This window comes from Eutrigla gurnardus (genome assembly GCF_963514095.1).
Source record: "Eutrigla gurnardus genome assembly, chromosome: 10".
Lineage (NCBI taxonomy): Eukaryota > Metazoa > Chordata > Actinopteri > Perciformes > Triglidae > Eutrigla > Eutrigla gurnardus.
In genome coordinates this window covers 4,033,558-4,053,630 of record NC_139924.1, presented here as the reverse complement: position 1 = coordinate 4,053,630, position 20,073 = coordinate 4,033,558, and the positions used below count along the sequence as shown (strand labels likewise).

General features: G+C 42.8%; 2 protein-coding genes across 2 annotated transcripts; both read left to right on the top strand.

Moving 5' to 3' along the window:
- The first annotated feature begins 1,285 nt into the window (after positions 1–1,285).
- Positions 1,286–10,739, top strand: parlb (presenilin associated, rhomboid-like b). Its single transcript, XM_084019558.1, has 10 exons — positions 1,286–1,405; positions 2,743–2,962; positions 5,640–5,780; positions 7,069–7,117; positions 7,217–7,312; positions 7,923–8,072; positions 8,256–8,326; positions 9,384–9,485; positions 9,571–9,668; positions 10,227–10,739. Exons 1-10 carry the CDS (start codon positions 1,329–1,331, stop codon positions 10,339–10,341), a joined length of 1,119 nt encoding a protein of 372 aa, XP_083875684.1. The 5' UTR covers positions 1,286–1,328; the 3' UTR covers positions 10,342–10,739.
- Positions 10,740–15,501: 4,762 nt separating this feature from the next.
- LOC311019860 (claudin-1-like) lies at positions 15,502–18,680 on the top strand. Its single transcript, XM_084019473.1, has 6 exons — positions 15,502–15,637; positions 16,295–16,535; positions 17,192–17,356; positions 17,448–17,526; positions 17,609–17,722; positions 18,391–18,680. Exons 2-6 carry the CDS (start codon positions 16,319–16,321, stop codon positions 18,485–18,487), a joined length of 672 nt encoding a protein of 223 aa, XP_083875599.1. The 5' UTR covers positions 15,502–15,637; positions 16,295–16,318; the 3' UTR covers positions 18,488–18,680.
- Positions 18,681–20,073: the final 1,393 nt, after the last annotated feature.

Here is a 20,073-nt window from a genome sequence, read left to right as displayed (position 1 = left end):
CCAGCATTTCTGACGTTTTTATCCCAGAATGCCTTGTTTTGCGAGGCAAATGCATGCGCATGCATAGGCTTGTTCAGGATGGTCTTGGCTTGACTTGCCTTGACTTATCACGCCGACGAGAGCTGCAGGTGTCTGAGGGGGCGGGCTCTAAAAGAGACGGCAGCCAAACGCCGTCAAGTCGGACAACAAAGTCAACGTGACTATGGTGCTCAAGCGATAGAACACAGCAGCAAACCAAACAGATATGTTATTTTATATATATATATATATACATACATACATACACACACACACGCAAGGCAACATGTGGAAGGCATTTTTTTTTCCAGTATATTTGTATTATCATTCTATGTTTGTATTAACCAGACCTCACATCATATAAATAGGCCTACTCACAGCACAATGCACAGAACTTTAAATCAAGCCATGAGATCAAAGCGACCAAAATAAAAAGGCAAATCATTTCACCAAAACATGGCCGCCGAGTGCGGACCTGAACACAGGTCATTGAACTTTTAACCAATGAGAACCATTCCGCTTAGCCGAGGTGTGGACAAGCCGGTTGCAGCCGTCGTAGACCGCGCTGCCAAGCGCTGCAAGAAGCGGCTCTTAAAAACTTGTTCCCACAATGTTTTGGGTCACGTGATATGGTCGCGCCCTGTGACGTCTTTGCAGTCGGCTGCTAAGTCGGACACAATTCTAGCCATCATGCAACGCTTCAACCCACATCACGTTAGGTATCGCGCTGCAGGCGGCTACATCAAGTTGAATCCCCCTCATGATTGGAAACGCGCCTATATGCGCAAATGCATGCGATCCGAAACGCAGCCACGGAAACAAGAGGGAAGAGGAGGGCTAAATTAGTAAATTATTCTCAAAATCAGAAAACGTGATTCAACAAGATCAGATTTGGCTACACTTCCCATGTCACATTTCGGGCAGGGGGTTCAATGACAGGCATTTAAATGTGTATCTTCTAGTAGAAATCCAAAATACTGAACCTGAAAAGGATCATGATATGTCACCTTTAAAATGTATTTACACACTCCGAGACTCATGAAATAATATATTATTAATCATAATAACAATGAATAAAACTCAATTTAATTAGTTTATTTATTAATGTAATACTTTGACTGTACTTTACTTTGAAGGTCACGGACGGAAGTGGCCGTGTTGATAACGCTAACTTCCCCCTCGTGTTTTACTCTAGAGGTGCAATTTCTGTCTCTGTCCTGCAAGTGTCGCTGTAATAAATCCCCTCGCCTGCGGGGCTCCGTGTGAACCGGTAATGAACGACCCTGCCGGGGTCGATCAAACGCTCCACCATGGCTTGGAGGAGCTGCGCGGCTGTGCTCAGGCTGACCGGAGGAGATGTTTTACGGAGCTCTGCGAGGGGAGGCAGGTCAGTCACCTTAGCGAGGCCTGCTCCGGCTCCAGGCAGGCAGGACTGCGCTGCTTGGGGCTGGCCTTGTCACTCTCAACGACAGTTACACTTTAATGGATGCTAGCCGGCTAGCGTTAGCTGCGTAGCTAACAGAGCTGGTTGGCTCTGTTTTGATGTGTTAAAACAATGTGATCATTAATCAATAGTTTTTCAAATACACATTCAAAATTAAAAAAGACTGTTAATGGTTGAGTTCTATATCTTTGATTTCCAGTCCGTGTCTGGCTGTCTAAAATGAATCCCAAATGACACCATGTATAATGTAAACACTGTGTTTTTACCATATAAATATTTGATACAACGCCTACCAGATCCTGACACGCCTCGTCCCAGTATCACATCAGTGTATCTGTATCACACTCTTCTGGACTTGAACAAAAACCCATCCAGTACTCAGCATGTGGCCCTTATCTTAGAGGACATATGACTAATATACATACCACTAGAAGCTATTTATGCATTAAACTGCACTTGTGTATTTTTTAATCTTCAGGGTAACATGTAGGCCTCAACAAACCTTTTGAAAGTAGCCCTTGAAAAAGGCGTAATAATGCAACTTCGTTAGATAATTACGTATAAGACGACTTTGAGACTTGTGGAGGCTCCAGTAATCATCAACCTTACAAACACACTGCATTTAGAAAGAATAAGGTCCTCTATTATGAATAAGCTTCCATATCATGAATAGGTCACTTTCCTCATCACACCAACACAGTAAAGATGGATATACAGTATATATGCACATGTGTTTGTTTATAGGTCATTATGCCCGGAAAAAAAACGTGACAGAAAACAATTTGACCTTGTCACAGATGACAAGGTCATATGGTGGTGTAATAGTGACAGTTCATTTTACAAAACAAGTTAACAGAATCCCGTTGTGATTTTTTAGATTTGTTACATACAACCAAGTGTGCAGAAATGTAAAGGAGAATGCATTACGCTAGCTCATACGCTGCGATTGACGAGATTGTACAAGGTGTCAAAGGTAACTCGCTGATAAATGATATTGCAGAAAAAAACGTAATCTTGAGGGCTGTGATGTCAGAAGCATCATTAATGTGTCATAACAAGGTACATTTGGGGGCATAATAATCGCAAAGTTTCCAAATCCACTTTGTTTTTTGAGTTGGGTCAAGGCTTAAAGGGAAGGTTTGACCTCTGGGAGGGATTCCTTTCCTGTGACTACCATTATTTGCCATATCTATATATTAGGTTAATGATCTATTATCTAATGCCTGAATCTTGGTACTGTTTAGTGATTAGGCCTCTGGTCTTCTCTACCTGTCCACCAGGTGGCCTCACAGCTTCCAGCAGAGATGTGGCTTCAGGAAAGCCGCCCGCAAACCAGAATCCAAGAAGGTGGAGGAGGTGGAGCTGGGATCCCCTCACACAGAGTCCTCCGAGGCTGCGGCCCACCGCCAGACCTCCACACCACACGTGGAGCATCTGGCTGCACCCAGCGCTCCCCGGAACTTCGGCCGACTCCTCAGACCGCTGGTCTTCACCGTGGGGGTGTGTGGCAATGTCGCAGTCATGTTACCTCTAGTGTTACGATACTCGGACTAAATGTCTCAATCTCTACAGTCTATAGATCCAACTCTAACTAAACCAAAATAGGAGGAGAGAGAGCTCAGAGCACATCCGTCAATGTTCTAATAATGCATATCCGATTCAAGATTTTACACCTGAAAATATACCGACATTTCCCTCTTCACACAAACAGCAGTGAATTAGGTAGAACTTGATGATAGGTTAGGAGAGGGTGATTTATTCATCTCTTCTTTTGTGTTCATTATTATTACTATTAATAATAATATTATTATTATTTTCAAAGTTATTTAATTTACATGTGTTCAGTATGAAAAATATGAAAAAAAGCATGTTATGATCTAATCGAATGTATGTATATACATACTGTGTATATACATATATATGTATATATATGTATATACATATATATTAGGGCTGTAACGATACACGTATCGAAGCTGAAATCGCGACACTCAGATCCACGAACCTGTCTCGCGCCACGAGAAGGCAGAATCGCGACACAACTTCCGGTCCAGATCAGCACTATGAGCTGTAAGTAACACCACATTAACACTGCAGCGGTCGTTCGCTAATTCTCCGCCGTTGTTCGTTCACACGGAGCGAGGTTTGGGTTTTGAGTGACAGGGAGACTCCCTGTCGGGTTTTGAGTGACAGGGAGTCTCCCTGTCACTCAAAACCCGACGGAGGCTAAAGTTCACTGAAGTCTCGGTCCGGAGGGCTGACCGTCGCAGAGATTTTTTTTAATCATAAACACTCGGTGAGTTAAAGTTTTTTTTGCCGGTGACAGACGCTGTTTATCGGGTAGAAATGTGAGGAGGAGTCGGTAGGACGGGCGGGAGGAAGGATGCTTCTCCACGTACAGCTGCGGTATTTGTTTCCCTGTTGCCAAAGACAGTTACAGTTACTACGTTACCTTAGTTTGGTTCTGCAACGTTGCTTTGTGGGACATTTCTCTGTAGTAAGTTGAGTGAGGGACCTGTGCAGTTAACAGACCATCAGATAGACACGCCCTCCACGCCAAATCTGCATCTTACATAAATCAAATGTTTAATTTAAAAAAATAAATAATATCCAAATTTGTATCGAACCGTGGGTCAAAAATCGTGATACAAACCGAATCGTGAGTTTGGTGTATCGTTACAGCCCTAATATATATATATATATATATATATATATATATATATATATATATATATATATATGTATATGTGCCCATGTGTATGGATATACACTATTGCCAAAAGTATTCGCTCACCTGCCTTGACTCGCATATGAACTAAGTGACATCCCATTCTTAATCCATAGGGTTTAATATGACGTCGGTCCACCCTTTGCAGCTATAACAGCTTCAACTCTTCTGGAAGGCTTTCCACAAGGTTAAGGAGTGTGTTTATGGGAACCTTTGACCATTCTTCCAGAAGGGTATTTGTGGGGTCACACACTGATGTTGGAGGGAAGGCCTGGCTCTCAGTCTCCACTCTAATTCATCCCAAAGGTGTTCTATCGGGTTGAGGTCAGGACTCTGTGCAGGCCAGTCAAGTTCATCCACACCAAACTCTCTCATCCATGTCTTTATGGACCTTGCTTTGTGCACTGGTGCACAGTCATGTTGGAACAGGAAGGGGCCATCCCCAAACTGTTCCACAAAGTTGGCAGCATGGAATTGTCCAACATCTCTTGGTATGCTGAAGCATTCAGAGTTCCTTTCACTGGAACTAAGGGTCCCAGCTCCTGAAGAACACCCCCACACCATAATCCACCTCCACCAAACTTTACACGTGGCACAATGCAGTCAGACAAGTACCGTTGTCCTGGCAACCGCCAAACCCAGACTTGTCCATCAGATTATCAGATGGAGAAGCGTGATTGGTCACTCCAGAGAACGTCTCCACTGCTATAGAGTCCAGTGGCGGCGTGCTTTACACCACTACATCCAACGCTTTGCATTGCACTTGCTGATGTATGGCTTGGATGCAGCTGTTTGCCATGGAAACCCATTCCATGAAGCTCTCTACACTGTTCTTGAGCTAATCTGAAGGCCACATGAAGTTTGGAGGTCTGTAGTGATTGACTCTGCAGAAAGTTGGTGACCTCTGTGCACTATGTGCCTCAGCATCCGCTGACCCCGCTCCATCATTTTACGTGGCCTACCACTTCTTGGCTGAGTTGCTGTCGTTCCCAATCACTTCCACTTTGTTATAATCCCACTGACAGTTGACTTGAATATTTAGGAGTGAGGACATTTCACGACTGGACCTATCACAGTACCACGCTGGAATTCACTGAGCTCCTGAGAGCGACCCATTCTTTCACAAATGTTTGTAGAAACAGTCTGCATGCCGAGGTGCTTGCTTTTATACACCTGTGGCCATGGAAGTGATTGGAACACCTGATTTCAATTATTTGGATGGGTGAGTGAATACTTTTGGCAATACTAAAACTCAAAATCCAAAAACGTCAGGAAATGTAAGGGAATAATAGAAGATAGACATTGGTACTTAGAATTGGTTTCCGTATTGATTACAAATGTCATATATACATCATTATAATTCACTTTTAATATATAGGTGGAGTTGGTTAAGTTACTGAGGTATATGGGAATCGGGATACTGTGCAACACTCGTTAACTCCATGTCAGTTTACAGGGTGCTCCTTCGGCACAGCGGCCATCTGGCAGTATGAGTCTCTCAAGTCTCGAGTCCAGAGCTACTTTGATGAGGTCAGATCTGATTGGCTGGATAAGCTGCGACCTCCGAAACGAGGAGACCTCCGCAAAGAGGTACGGAAGGTCAAGTCATGGCCCTGACATCAGACTGAAGTGTAGTCAGGTTCAGGTGTGAACTAGGTTAGATTTCTTTCTCTCCTGACATCCGTTGAAATCTCTCTTTGTTGTTCCCTTTTAAAAATGTGCATTGAAATCAGTGTTGTTTGACCTGGTGGGCCACAGAGTATTAGTTTTATTTTCTTGCTAACTGTTAGGCTTCTTTCTAAAAAATAATTGCATTTTATTTAATAAAAAACTGAATATTGGGCCCATAAAACAGGTCAAGGTCATCATTACATACGTTTTAAGTCCATTTTTTCTCTTAGTTAAGGAATGCTGGAATGCTAAGCTGAAAGATGTTGAGGGTTTTTTTTAGCAGTAAACAGCTCAGATGATCACAGACAGGAAGTTGTCTTGCCAACAGACCTTGGGTGCAGTCGAATAGTCTTTTTTGCTTAGGAAGGTTCCTAACTGAAGAAGTGACCCGGACGTAAACAAGTGGCCGCCATGATAAGAGCCGTTCGAATTCTCTAAATGCAAAGGAAAGGAGCTCCAATGCTTCCTTTCAGAGCTCCTTTAGCATAGGATGCAACGGACCTTCCTATGCGATAGGAAAGGAGATTACGCCGACCCACAATTCTTTGCGAGAGCAACATTTAAAGTGCCGCACACCTCGGCCGTTCACGAAAACAAACGATATGTGTATTTACATATTTAACAATTACTTTCATGCTGACATATAGTAATTGGAATAGTGATAATAAATGTGTGTGGACAGTGATAATAATTGAATGGTATTTTTTTATTTATTATTTCAATCATGTTACAAACTTGACAAAAACGAAACTAAAACCACAAATGAAAAGTAAATAAAACAACGGTCAAACAGAAAGGAGGAGCTGCTGGACCTGAAGCCAGTCAGTGAACCAGCTGTTGATAAAACCAACATGTGGAGAAGTGGACGACGCGTTTTTTGTAGTCCATTATTGTAGTTTCTCCAGCACAGACGCACGTCAATCGCCGGTGCCGATCATCAGCTGTCAATCATCAGCGGCCGCGTCATAATGACGTAGTTTAGTGAAAGTCTGGTCGGATTCTCTGAGCACCGCGGTCGACTTTTCCTAAATCCTTTTGAGTTCTCCTATCGCCTTTCCTTAACCCCGTGACGTTTTCCCCAGAGGTCAAGGAATAGGAGTTAGGAATAGGAGTTAGGAACTTATTTTTTGACTATTCGACTGCACCCCTTGATTGGTTGGCATAGTTATCATGATGTTTGCCATCTGATTGGCTGTTTGTGTTTCAGATGAACCAATGGTGGAACAGCTTGAGTGAAGGTCAGAGGACGGTCACAGGTGAGACTGCATCAAGTCAAATGACAGAACCCATTTCAATCCAGAACTTTCTGATTATCATCTTGGACCCGCTATCGCTGTGTTGTTGTTTTTTCCCAGGGATCATTGCTGCTAATGCCATAGTGTTCTGCTGTTGGAGAGTACCATCTCTGCAGCGCTCCATGATCAAATACTTCACCTCCAACCCAGCATCCAGTGAGTCTTAATACTCTCACTCTTACTAACAGCTGTTTCTGGTCCTCAGGGTGGTGCGTTCAAGGCGCCAGAGTCTGATCACAAGTTTTAAAATCAGCTGACAAGCAGATAAAAACAACTCTTGTCGTCTGTTTCTGACTGTTGTCGTCTGTTTCCGACTGTTGTTGTCTTGTCTCTTGTTTCTGATTTTTGTCATTTATTTCCGAATGTTTCTCTGACCAACGTCTCTCTCTGTCTGTTGTCGTCGTATGTCTCTGCCCATTCTGCCCTGTCTCTGACTGTTGTCGTCTGTCTCTTTCTGATTGTTGTCGTCTGTCTCTGACTGTTGTCGCCTGTCTCTTTCTGATTGTTGTCGTCTGTCTCTGACTGTTGTCGCCTGTCTCTTTCTGATTGTTGTCCTCTGTCTCTAACTGTTGTCACCTGTCTCTTTCTGATTGTTGTCCTCTGTCTCTAACTGTTGTCACCTGTCTCTTTGTGATTGTTATCCTCTGTCTCTAACTGTTGTCGCCTGTCTCTTTCTGATTGTTGTCCTCTGTCTCTAACTGTTGTCACCTGTCTCTTTGTGATTGTTATCCTCTGTCTCTGACTGTTGTCGTCTGTCCCTCTGCAGAGACTCTGTGCTCTCCGATGCTCCTCTCCACATTCAGCCACTACTCTTTCTTCCACATGGCCGCCAACATGTATGTCCTCTGGAGCTTCTCGTCCAGCGCCGTCTCCATGCTGGGCAGAGAGCAGTTCATGGCCGTCTACCTGTCTGCAGGTGCTGCACCACAATACACCAAAATACACTTTGAAACAAATTAAGGATTGACCGTTTCAGACTGTGACTTCTTCTTGCTCATATAGGATACAAGACAAGTTAATAGTTTGATCAGTTAGTGTTAGATTGTTGATGTTAACACTTGATGTCTTGATTTTCAGTTTTTTTTTTTTTTTTTTTCAGGTGTTGTTTCTACGTTTTTTAGTTATGTGTGTAAGACAGCCACTGGAAGATTTGGTCCGTCTCTGGGAGCCGTAAGTTCCAACATCACTGTACCATCATATTCATAGACCTGTTTTATAGCAGTGGTTTTCAACTTCTGGGTTGGGACTGTAAGCTCAGGCTAAAGGAGGAGAAGGTTGAGCGATTACTGGGAAATAGGTCAAATTATTTTTCAATAATTTTTCGGGTTGTTGCTTCCTCCTTGTTAATAGTTTTACTTCCTCATAGTATCCAAAACATAAAGTAAATACATGAAACACTTTAAGAATAATGTCCAAAAATGTAATTTAAATGTTCAAAAAATATTTGTGAAAAATATCTGAAAGTTATTTGAAAAATATGTGAAACATTTCCAATCTTTTTATATATGCGTAAAATATAAGGGAAAAAAGTTTTCATAATTAAAATATGTGAAACAATTTGGGATACAAATATTAGTGAAAAATGTCCTAAAGAAATGTGTATAAATATCCCAGAAATATGAATAAATTAAATTAAATGTATGTATGTAAAAATATGTTGAATTATTTTTTTAAATTGCCTGTCTGAGAATTGGAATTAAAAAAATACATGTGAAGAATATCCGAAATATATTCGTAAAAATGTGAAAGAATTTGTGAAAAGTGAGTTACAATGACATCTTTACTTTTGCCCCTCATATTCTTCCCTGATTCAATATTCGTTAAAATGTTATTTATATAGCCACAATTTGGCCTCAGAGGCTTTACAATCTGTACAGGGACCTCTATCGACTAAGGAGGAGATCTCCCTTAAAAACCCTGTAAATAGGTGAAAAAAACGTTTTTGCACAATCCTGCACAAACCACTTTTACAAGAGATATTTTTTATTTATATTTTATATTTTTTCATATTTTATTTATTATTTTATAGTATGCCTCTTGACTTTTGAACTGTTTTTTTTTATGCACCAAAAATCAAATATGTATGTGCAAATCCCTTTGGCAATAAACCTGATTCTGAAACAGCTTGCATTTCAACGTTGAGTGAGAGGATTTAGTTCTGGATCGCTATGAAACCACAAGGTGGAGGTTTCATGATGTTTCCCTCATGATGTTTGTGTGTCTGCAGTCCGGAGCCATCATGACCGTCCTGGCTGCCGTCTGCACCAAGATGCCAGAAGCCAAACTGGCCATCATCTTCCTCCCCATGTTCACTTTCACTGCTGCCAACGTAAGACTTGCTTCACCTGCTTCTGCTTCACCTGCTTGACCTGTCTGACAGTCGCCACACACTCATCCTCTCTCTGTCCGTCCAGGCTCTGAAGGCCATTGTAGCTATGGATACGGCAGGTGTGGTGATGGGGTGGAAGTTCTTTGACCATGCGGCTCACTTAGGAGGAGCTGTGTTTGGGATGTGAGTCACTGTTTCAACCAATCACAGCAGCTGCTCCTTATTGAACGTCACACTGAATGATTCTGTGTCTCTTCTGTTAAAACAGACGTGATGTTAGCTGGAAGTGAAGTTATGTAGCCTTTTTAATGTTACATTGTTGTCTTAATGAAACTTAATGAAAACTCACCTCCTGCTTTTCTTCACTGATTTGAGAGAACAGCTATGGAACTGACAGATTTTCTTTTTAAATAGCTGTGTGGAGGATCACATGTATGCCAATGTAAAGAGTAAATATAAAAAAAAAACTTAAAATTGAGAACAGAATTTGGTGTGTGTTGGTGTCATGTTTCCATTGTTAATGCCTTTTGAAACACAGAACATAATTTGCTTGCTAAGTTTTGTAGTTTCATGCAAACATTTAGTGAACAGAAGTAGTTTTGTAGGACAAAATCAGCATTATTGAATAAGTTATTTGTTATCGAATGCATGTTCATTTGAATATTTTATTTTAGTGATGTACTAATAATCAACAGTCTGAAATAAGTTCCCATCATGCTCTCTGTTCCCCGTCTCCTCCAGCTGGTACATCCTGTTCGGTCACGAGTTGATCTGGAAGAACCGAGAGCCTTTTGTGAAACTTTGGCATGACCTGAGAACTGGAGGAGGACCTGGTGGAGGAGGAGGCTCCGTGTAGGACGCTGAAACACCGGGGCTGCTGGGACAAAACATGTAAAGATGTATAAAATGTACAGAAAAAGCCTTCGCTCAGACACGTTAACAGGTATTTCTAACAAATAATTTACTCTGTTTTAGTCACGTTTGTTATTTAGAGACGGATAAACAGTCCAAACGATTTATACCAACGGGTTTCTAAAGAAATGAAACCATTCAAATGATCCATCTTTATTGAAAGCCTATTGGTGTTTGTGTGTTCAGCGTTCTATGTAAAATATTAAATAAGACATGAGGAGAACCAGCAGCGGCAGCAGGGAAACAGAAGAACTCAAGTGAAGTTTAAGGAAGTTAAAATGATTTCTGTTTATTTATGTTTGCTGGTTTTCTTTTTAATAAAAGTGTAAAATAATGGCGTTACTTGGATTGTTCTGTTCTTTGTGAGGATCATTAGACGTTTGTGAAAACATATGCTGATGTTTATTTCCCAGTGAAACAGGGGCGGCAGGTGGGATGTAACATTAGGGGGAATTTGTATTTGTAGTTTAAAAAAATTAGGTCACGACCTTCCCTACCTCCGCTGCTAAAAGTTGGAGATAGTTTGATGAATGTGATATTATTGGTTGAAATTGTTTGGCGCTAGCTGATACAAGCACACATCATATTTTGTTTTCCACAAAGAAAAAAGCATTGAATTTTGACAAAACAAATGTGAAGAAATAAAATGTTTTTCTTGTAATACAATAGAATTACTTTATTAATCCCAGACTGGGAAATTATTTTGACATAGCAGCAGTTGGTCAACAAAAAAACACTGAACTTTAGGTTATTTACATAACCCCGGTTCTCTTTCATAATATTTAGTTCGATGTCTCACTATGGGATGCACGCCTTGCTGCAATCCTTAGAATCATTAATCTCATTACACCAATCCTGATTGGCTGGTGAACGTGTACGTCAGCCTCAGGTAGTCCCACCTACTATCGATTGTTCAGGCGGACGGCACCACGTCATTCAAAATAAGCACCTCTACTCACTCGCCCAAGCAAGAAGGGTTGTCTGGTGAGACATCTCACTCATATTACTCAGAGAACCGGGGTTATGTAAATAACCTAAAGTTCTCTTTCATAATATTTTGTTCGATGTCTCACTATGGGATATGGTTGCTCCCGTATTGCCAGACAAGCTTATCAAGCGTCCACCAGAAAAAATGCTCTGTTCCAATCAGGACAGCAAAACCACCCGTGCCACGCACGGAGCAGAGACGTCCAACATATAGAAATGGACAAAAGTGAGAGGCGAGGACCAACTCGCTGCAGCACATGTCCTGAACAGAAACTCCCCTGAATAAGGCCCAGGATGCAGCCAAGCCCAGAGTCGAGTGTGCTCGCAGGCCCACAGGTGGCTGCAAACCCTGACTCGTATAGGCCAAAGCAATCGCCTCCACCACCCAGTGGGATAGGCGCTGCTTCGTGATAGGTTTTCCCTGATGAGGATTAGCCCAGGAGACGAACAGCTTATCGCTCCTCCTGAAACCCTCCGTTATGTCCATATAAGTGCGCACCGCACGGACTGGACACAACACACGCGACCGCTGATCTCCTGGAGAGGCAGCAAAGGCCATGAGGTCAATAGGAGAACATGAGCCCACCACCTTTGGTACAAAGGCCGGGTTGGGCTTCAAAATCATCCTTACATCCCGCGGGAAGAGCTGAGCGCATGACGGATGCACTGAAAGCGCATGGATGTCACTAACCCGTTTAGCTGAAGCCAGGGCCAGCAACAACACTGTCTTGAGAGACACGTGTTTCAAGTCTCTTATTCTTCCTGGCCTGGTTGGTGGCAGCTTGCGCAGGCTGTGCCGGCGGAGCTGCAGCCGAGGCCGAGGGTTTCCTGGACCAGCCGGCCCGACCGGGCTGAGAGGGTGGAGCGGGCTGGTGCTTCGGCAGTTTAGGGATCCTGAACCGCAAGCTTTGTGAAGCAGCCTGCGCAAAAGTTTTGCGCTGTGCAGGCGGAGAGGGAGCTGGGGGCTTCCGAGGGAGGCAGAGCTGGAGAGCTTCGTCCTCCTTTTTGGCTTCACACCGCCGTTGCATAGAGGCCAACATGGAACCAAAAATCCCCTTCGGCTCTGGCGCTAGCCTGTGGTGTCGCCACCGTGGCGACCCCCGTCTCCTCTCCCGCCTCGATGGCGGCGCCGTCGGAAGGGAGATAGGGGTCATGTCCAGACAAGCTAGCTTAGCGGGCTAGCCGTCTACGGAGACTCTTGACGGTGAAAACCGCACAGCACCGACACGAGCCGGGGACGTTGATAGCCAGCCGGGCGTGTTCCAGCCCCAGGCTGCTCGAGCAGACCTGGTGTGGATCCTTACTCGATATCTTATTCCCGCAGTGACAGAGTCAGGCTCTGGAGTCTCCGTGCCCTCTGGTGTGAGGGGTTTTAGCCTCCATTCCCCGCGAGCTGGTGTGCAGGCAGGGAGTTGAGGCAGTTAGCTGGTGTGCTAACTGTGAAAAAGTCGAAAAAACTAAGATGTTTACAGTGGGTAAATACAGTGCATATATTGTTGAATGACCAATGTGATGGAAAAGGGTTCACACATTTTTCATTGCAGCTGGACGTGAATGTTTCATCAACACACTCTTCTCACAGCAGCAGAGCACTTTGCTATCTCCCGATTAGTGACACCTTTGTTGGGCTCATTTTCTTTAACAATTGTAGCATTTAAGCATGGTGGAATTGGAATGCTAGCTAGCTAACTAGCTCTCTTGCAGTCCGCAGACAGACTCTTTTTTTGTACTCTACTCAGTGGCGGCGCCAGAGTATTTTTTCTGGTTCAACTACGGTGGGGCTAACTCATACGGCAGTCAGTGGCGGTTTTCTCCGAACGAAGAATAATACAGTATTTATCAGTTCCGCCTTTTACGCCGACGCAAAAGGCTGAACTAATAATACGCCCCAGGTTGAATGTGCCCCTCTGACAAAACCTCTGGCCCCAGCCAGGCCCCCTCAGTAAAATTGGTCTAGAACCTCCACTGACGGCGGTGGGGCTCAAATCAATGCCAGAATTTCAATGTGAATATATAACAACACCCAGTGGTGCCGCCAGCCGGAATCCTGTACGCACTGTGCGTACTTTTTTTGAAGGTGAAAAAAAAAATTGATGGTGCTGAACCGGGGCCGGATTGGAAGATTCAGCGGGCTAGATATTTAAATTATGCAATTCAGCGGGTGACACCAAACAACGTCTGCCCAAGCAAGTCAGAGCTATTCTTTCTCTCACACAGTGACCCGGAGAGACGCAGCCGCATTTGAGAGGACGATCGCGCGTGTGTGCGCAATTACGCATAGCGTGTGTGTTGGCCCCTCTCCACTACACAATACAGCTCGGCTCTAGTCCCGTCACCTCTCTGCTGCTGAGCACTGTGGGCCGAGCCGATGCATGTCTCTCTCCCCGGGCCGGGAGAGTTATACCGTACTGTGCGTGTGTGTGTGTCCAAGCGTGTGTGTGCGTGCGTGGAGTGCTCACAAGCGTGCGCTTGTGTTTAGGGCGGGGATGGAGGGCACAAAAAAATATTTGCACCGGGGCCTATCACCATGATATACACTACTGATGTCACTGATAGTGAAAATATTAGATTTTGTCTTAAAAAAGTATTTTTCCATTTGTTGTTGTATTTGCCGTTTCTGTGCGTACATTGAAATTGAATCCTGGCGGCGCCGCTGACAACACCCTCCCACAGCTATAAACACGCACACAGTGAGAGAGAGAGACAGAGACAGCAAAACGTGAATAGTTACGTTAACAGCCAGGACCCGAGTGGTCATCTTCCCCTGCAGGTGTCAATGGTGCGTCCGTAGTTTTATCCAACACGCCCTCCACCGCCATCTGTTGTTCCGTCCAACGACGTTTAACAACAAATTTATCCATGATAAATTTTGACCAGCTTACTAACGTTAACTTAACGTGAGTGACTATAAGCTGCTAACGCTAACTGCTAGAGCCAGGTAGCTTACAAACTAGTATCTTCACCTCGACTCTACATAGCACGACCCCCTCTGCACTCTTCTTGGTTAATTTGTTGTTGTTTTTTTCTTGGTGGTTTTATGGTAGGGCTAATGGTAGGGCTAACACAATTCTCGATGGGGCTATAGCCCAACCAAGCCCCACCCTGGCGCCGCCGCTGACTCTACTTTTTGACATATGACATCAGCTACAGCTGAGACCCGCCTCTTCAAAGAAGTCAGAAAAGCTTATACAAGAAAACTAAAACATTAAATACATCAAATTGAAAAACAAGTACTGTAAAGTCATATTTAATTTATGTATTACAATTCTGAAGTTTGTGAGTTAGAATTTAAGTGAAAAATTTAAATTTTTGTCTTGAACTTGGAACTGCAAACATTAAGCGAGCTTGATAAAGTTTAAAGTCCACAAACTTTCAGACAGATAAACAGTGAAACACAGAACAGAGTTTAGTTTGATCTGTGTGACTGGAGCTCTTAAAAATAATAATACTGTGATTACTGTCACTACGACACCCTGGAAGATGTGCCTATACATAAAGAAAAACAACATACAGAAGGGTTTGTAGGGAAATACATATAGATTTCATTATCAAAAGTATTTTTTGGCATCTTACCTTTTGTTTCAGCTCTTTTTAAATTGTTTTTATTCAACGTATCAAATTAAACAAACAAAAACAAATATATAGTGATGTTATTCAGCTTTTGTTTCACAGCAGAGAAGTTGTCGGGCATAAAATACTAAATTAAAACTATTTTTCATCACCGTAGCTTTATTTGAACTTTTCAGGTAAATTCGTTTTGACCTCTAAACTGGACATGAATGTTTTATTAATAATAAAGATAATAAGGATGTTGGTAATATTCATATTTTTACAAACTCAGCTCAAACCCAGTTTGTGTTCTGATACATCTTGTTATTGATCAGCCAACAGATCCTCTGATATACTGAGACATCTGCAACAAGCTGATGTATCAGTTCCTAAATGACTCTGTTTGTCAAATGTTTGTTCAGACGAAGAGCGTTGATCCAATAAGAACTTATTTTGTCCACATGTGTTGGATAAAGTTTTACAGAAACAGAAACCGGCTCCTAACAAACAGAGTTAGAGGTGAAACTGTGATTTTCATGTGTCAACAACACTGTGTATTCAGCGGTGGTTCATTGACCTCGGAGGATCAGATGAGAAGGTTGAACCAGGTTCACACTGAGACCACATCACTGAAACTAACCCGGCAAACTGGTGCAGAAAAGAACTAACAGCAGAGACCCCAAAAACTTGACTTCAGCCTGACGGTAAAAAATGTGATCTAATGCTTTCCTTTAACTATTGTGGTGGGATGTCAGGAGGAGGCTGTTTAGGATGTTTTTAAAACTCTGTTCTGGGGATAAAAGAGACATTGTAGTCTGGACGGTGTGGACTTACTCTATTTACCTGCTGGTTTTACATGGTCGCATTGCTTCGATGACATGATGTGATCTGTGTGTCTGAGGGTAAAATTGTACCTAAATGTATTTCTAATCGTTTGTAGAAAATTGCATTGAAAAATTGTGAATCTTGCTATTTTTTAAGGAACACATTATTCACTTTATTGGTCATAAAGATTAATGTTATGATCATGTGATTAATTAATGCAAAACAAATCATGTGAGCCTCTAAAATTATGTTGTTTTTGTGGATAAATGTAACCAAATTGTCTCTGTGTGTAAAATCAGAAAACCTTCATATGGAGCTGTTTTGGGTCGTTGTTGAGGACACTCAGCTGTTTGTTTTGTTGTTATGGCCTCAGAATCTCTGTCTCTATTAGCATGTAAACTAAAAATCTAAAAGGATCCACAACAGAGCCCTGAGGAACCCCAGTGATTAGTGACGCTGCTAATGGGATGGTCCTGTGTGGCTGCTGGATGTGGGAGCGGGAGGCTGGTTGTTGTTGACATCTTGCCGGTTCCCAGGTGTACTCAGGGACATTGAGCAGCATGGCGATGGGCCTGCAGGTTGTCGGTCTGCTTCTGGGCGTGGTGTCCTGGTGTCTGCAGTCCAGCTGCACATCCTCTCAGGTGTGGAAAGTGAGGAGTCAGCTGGAGTCGGTCAGCAGCAGTCAGTGGCAGTTTGAAGGTCTGTGGATGAGCTGCGCTGCCACATCGCTGGGATCGCTTCAGTGCAGCCGGTTCAAGACGGTGCTGGGACTGCCGGGTGAGTTCTCATACAACCACAGAGGAGATGTGCTTCTCAGCTTGAACAGGTGTAGAAACAGACTAAATTTTTGGTTTTAACAGGGATGGAGATATTTGTTGTCCTGAACCACTGAATGACTGAAATACCATTACCCTGAACTTACCCTCAATAATGGGTTGTAATCTTTGAACGTATTTTAAATCTATGAACAAATGCTTTTAGCAGCAGTTTGGGTAGGAGCTATATGTTTAAATTAACCTATCATTGAAATATTGGAGAACCAACTGATGTGAATGCAACAAGGGTTAGAACCCAGATTGTATGCTTGCAGCTCTATTGTTGTGAATTAATGTCAACTGTCTTGCAAACTGTGTTTTTATGCTTAAGTAATTACTTTTCTTAATATATGCTGGTAAAGCTAAAAAGCTTTGCACTGTACCTTAAAATACCTAATAAATACATAAGTAAATAAAAAATGCTCTAAACAATCTTTGGAATTACAAGTAGCAGCTATTTATGAATATTTCTTCTTTATATTTACATTTGTTTATATGGCATTGGTTTATTACTGAATAAATACATTAGAATCAGAATCAGGGACTTAAATCATTTTACATTTAAACAACTGCTTTAACATGGCTCTTTGTGTGTTTTACATCCTGCTGCGGCTCCAGCACACTTGCAGGCCTGCAGGGCTCTGATGATCCTGTCCCTGCTGGTTGGTCTGGCCTCCATCATTGTCTCTGTTCTTGGACTCAAGTGCACCAAGATCGGCAGAACCTCTGAGCATGTCAAAGACCAGATCGCCCTGACTGGAGGAGTCCTGTTCATCCTGTCTGGTATGTGAAGTGATCCGTCTTCATTACAGTTGTTATCTTTGTTCAGTCAGGGCTGATTGCGTTCATACCTTCATATCTGTCTCGTCCTCAGGTGTCTTCACTCTGGTTGCAGTCTCCTGGTACGCCGCCAGAGTCATCCACGAGTTCTACGACCCGCTGTACGGAGTCAGGTCAGTCTCACTCCACACCGCTGTAACAGTACGATGCGTGTGTCACTTCCTGCTGCTGACACTGTGTGTGATGGTGCTGCAGGTTCGAGCTGGGTACTGGTCTCTATCTGGGCTGGACGGCCTCCGGTCTGGCCATCCTGGGAGGGTCTATGCTCTGCTGCTCCTGCAGGAAGTCTTCCTCGGCTGCCCCCGCAAGGTACACCGATTATGTTCCTGTTGCAGAGGATGCTGCAGTTTCAGGCCTGCAGTCAACAAGGCTCCTCATTAGCCCTCACAAAATTCAGCTGCACTTTCATGAAAGAGTTTTGACTGAAATGTATGGTGGCGTATTAGTGCCACTGTAGGAAAAAAAAAAAAATACGGAGCTGAGAGAGGGGGGCAATATTCACAGAAAAAAGGAATTGCTACTTTATAAAATTGCAGATTTGCTACTTTATCATAGAGCTTACAACCGGCATTTATGCTAGCTTACTTCCCATGAATGTAGGCCTACGCATTTATTTTTCTAATGAATTCATCACAACATGTGACAACGCCTTGTTAAGGTCCTTAGGGTTATGTTTCATTTGTTCAGATTCAGGTTGGTTGACGTTTACAGGAACATGAAAGTTATGACTGCAGGAGTTTGATTATAACCTCTAAAGCGAAACAAAGAGACAACTCTCTCTTAACGATGACAGCATTGTTGGGTGATGTTTGTGATTGAAGTTGTGTTAAAGAGGAAGGTGTGGTGTGGGACTGTTTCACAACACAAAAAAGTCATGTCAGATCTGTCAGATCAGGACTTTATTTGGGAAATATATTGACAATATCATGAGTGTGTGTTTGGGTACAAATAAAAAAATCTCACATTTTGTCCTGCAGGCAGTTTTCCTACAACTTCTCCACAACGAGTCGAGGCCATCAGATCTACAGAGCAGCTCCGGAGTCAAACAGCAGCAGCTCCAAAGCCTACGTCTGAACCTCTTAACACTTCCTGTCACATGTAATCTAATTCAAGATCACGTCGTTGGATTTTAAAGAATTCTGTTAACTTCTTTTTTTTAAACGCTAATTACATTCCAACCTTGTTCCACCCGAGGACTTTTATTTTGAAAATGTTGTAAATAAATATTTCCTGAATCTGTGTTTTTCCTCGATCTGGTCATTCCGATCAGCTGTTGTTATCTCTGTCAGGAGGATCATGGAATTGATTGTGTGTGTGTTTGTGTGTGTGTGTGTGTGTGTGCGTGTGTGTGTGTGTGTGTGTGTGTGTGTGTGTGTGTGTGTGTGTGTGTGTGTGTATGTGTGTGTGTGTGTGTTTGTGTGTGTGTGTGTGTGTGTGTCTGTGTGTGTGTGTGTGCATGTGTGTGTGTGTGTGTGTGTGTGCGTGTGTGTGTGTGTGCGTGTGTGTGTGTGTGTGTGTGTGTGTGTGTGTGTGTGTGTATGTGTGTGTGTGTGTGTTTGTGTGTGTGTGTGTGTGTGTCTGTGTGTGTGTGTGTGCATGTGTGTGTGTGTGTGTGTGCGTGTGTGTGTGTGTTTGTCTGTGTGTGTGCGTGTGCGTGTGTGTGTGTGTGTGTGAATGCCTCTGAGAGTGAGTGTGCATCTCTGTATCTGTCCACAGCTAATCTTTCATTCTGCTGCAGCAATCTGGCCACTGGCCACTTATGGCTGCATGCTGTAGGACCTATCATGGCTCACAGTGATTCACACCTTATCAAAACACCTTTTCTTTCCTGTTTTGGGTGGTGAGATTAGATGTGCATCAAAGTTAAAAATGGTTGCTGAAGATATAGATATAAAGACATAGATGCCCTGTTTGTGATGTGATGTATGTCTGCGTGGTAGCCATACTGGGGACTTGCAGCATGGACAGGAGACCTCTTGGGAAATATGCGGCGGGCTTGTGCTTCATTGCTGCTGTATACAAAGAAGAAACATTGAAAATAGGCGTTGCAGATAATTTTTCACAAGTAGCGATTATGTTGTATTTTGTTGTTATGTAAGCTAGTAAACATGATATCATGTTGATGCTTACTTTGCAAATTGAATTGACAACAATCAGTCCAATCCCATTTGTTGTTCAACATTGTGAGCCATGTCATTGATCCCCCTCAGGCTAGACTTTAGATGCCTCCCCTGAGAAATACAAATAATTTTTGGCCTTCTTTATTTAGAAGAGTGTGAAAAAAATGTATTATCATTATTATTACTAACAACATTTGTGGCTTTATCACTATGTAATACATATAGAAATCAACGTTTTTGGGGGAGACATTTTTAGATAACTTGGACTTGATATTGTCTATTCATAGATCGTAGGATACACATCACAGAGGAAGTTCAGTTCATCTTTTGGTGTAAGAGCAGATTTGATCCGCGCCCAGTAACTGAATTTAACTGCAATCAGTAACCAGTAGCATTTTCAATGTTTTACATCAGTAGCAAACTAAATTTGATGAAAGTCTGTTCAGAATTGCGTTGTTAGAGTTCGAGTTGAGTTTGTAGAGAAGGCTGCATCTCAATACACGTTGTATTTGTTTACCAGGGGAGCCCGACTTCTCTAAG

Excerpts from the sequence above, each read along its gene's own strand:
- parlb (XM_084019558.1), top strand. The coding sequence starts at position 1,329 with ATGGCTTGGAGGAGCTGCGCGGCTGTGCTCAGGCTGACCGGAGGAGAT. Across the intron at positions 1,406-2,742 it reads AGCTCTGCGAGGGGAGGCAG|GTGGCCTCACAGCTTCCAGC; the intron begins GTCAGTCACCTT and ends CCTGTCCACCAG. Across the intron at positions 8,073-8,255 it reads GGCCGTCTACCTGTCTGCAG|GTGTTGTTTCTACGTTTTTT; the intron begins GTGCTGCACCAC and ends TTTTTTTTTCAG.
- LOC311019860 (XM_084019473.1), top strand. The coding sequence starts at position 16,319 with ATGGCGATGGGCCTGCAGGTTGTCGGTCTGCTTCTGGGCGTGGTGTCC. Across the intron at positions 17,357-17,447 it reads AGTCCTGTTCATCCTGTCTG|GTGTCTTCACTCTGGTTGCA; the intron begins GTATGTGAAGTG and ends TCTCGTCCTCAG. Across the intron at positions 17,527-17,608 it reads GACCCGCTGTACGGAGTCAG|GTTCGAGCTGGGTACTGGTC; the intron begins GTCAGTCTCACT and ends ATGGTGCTGCAG.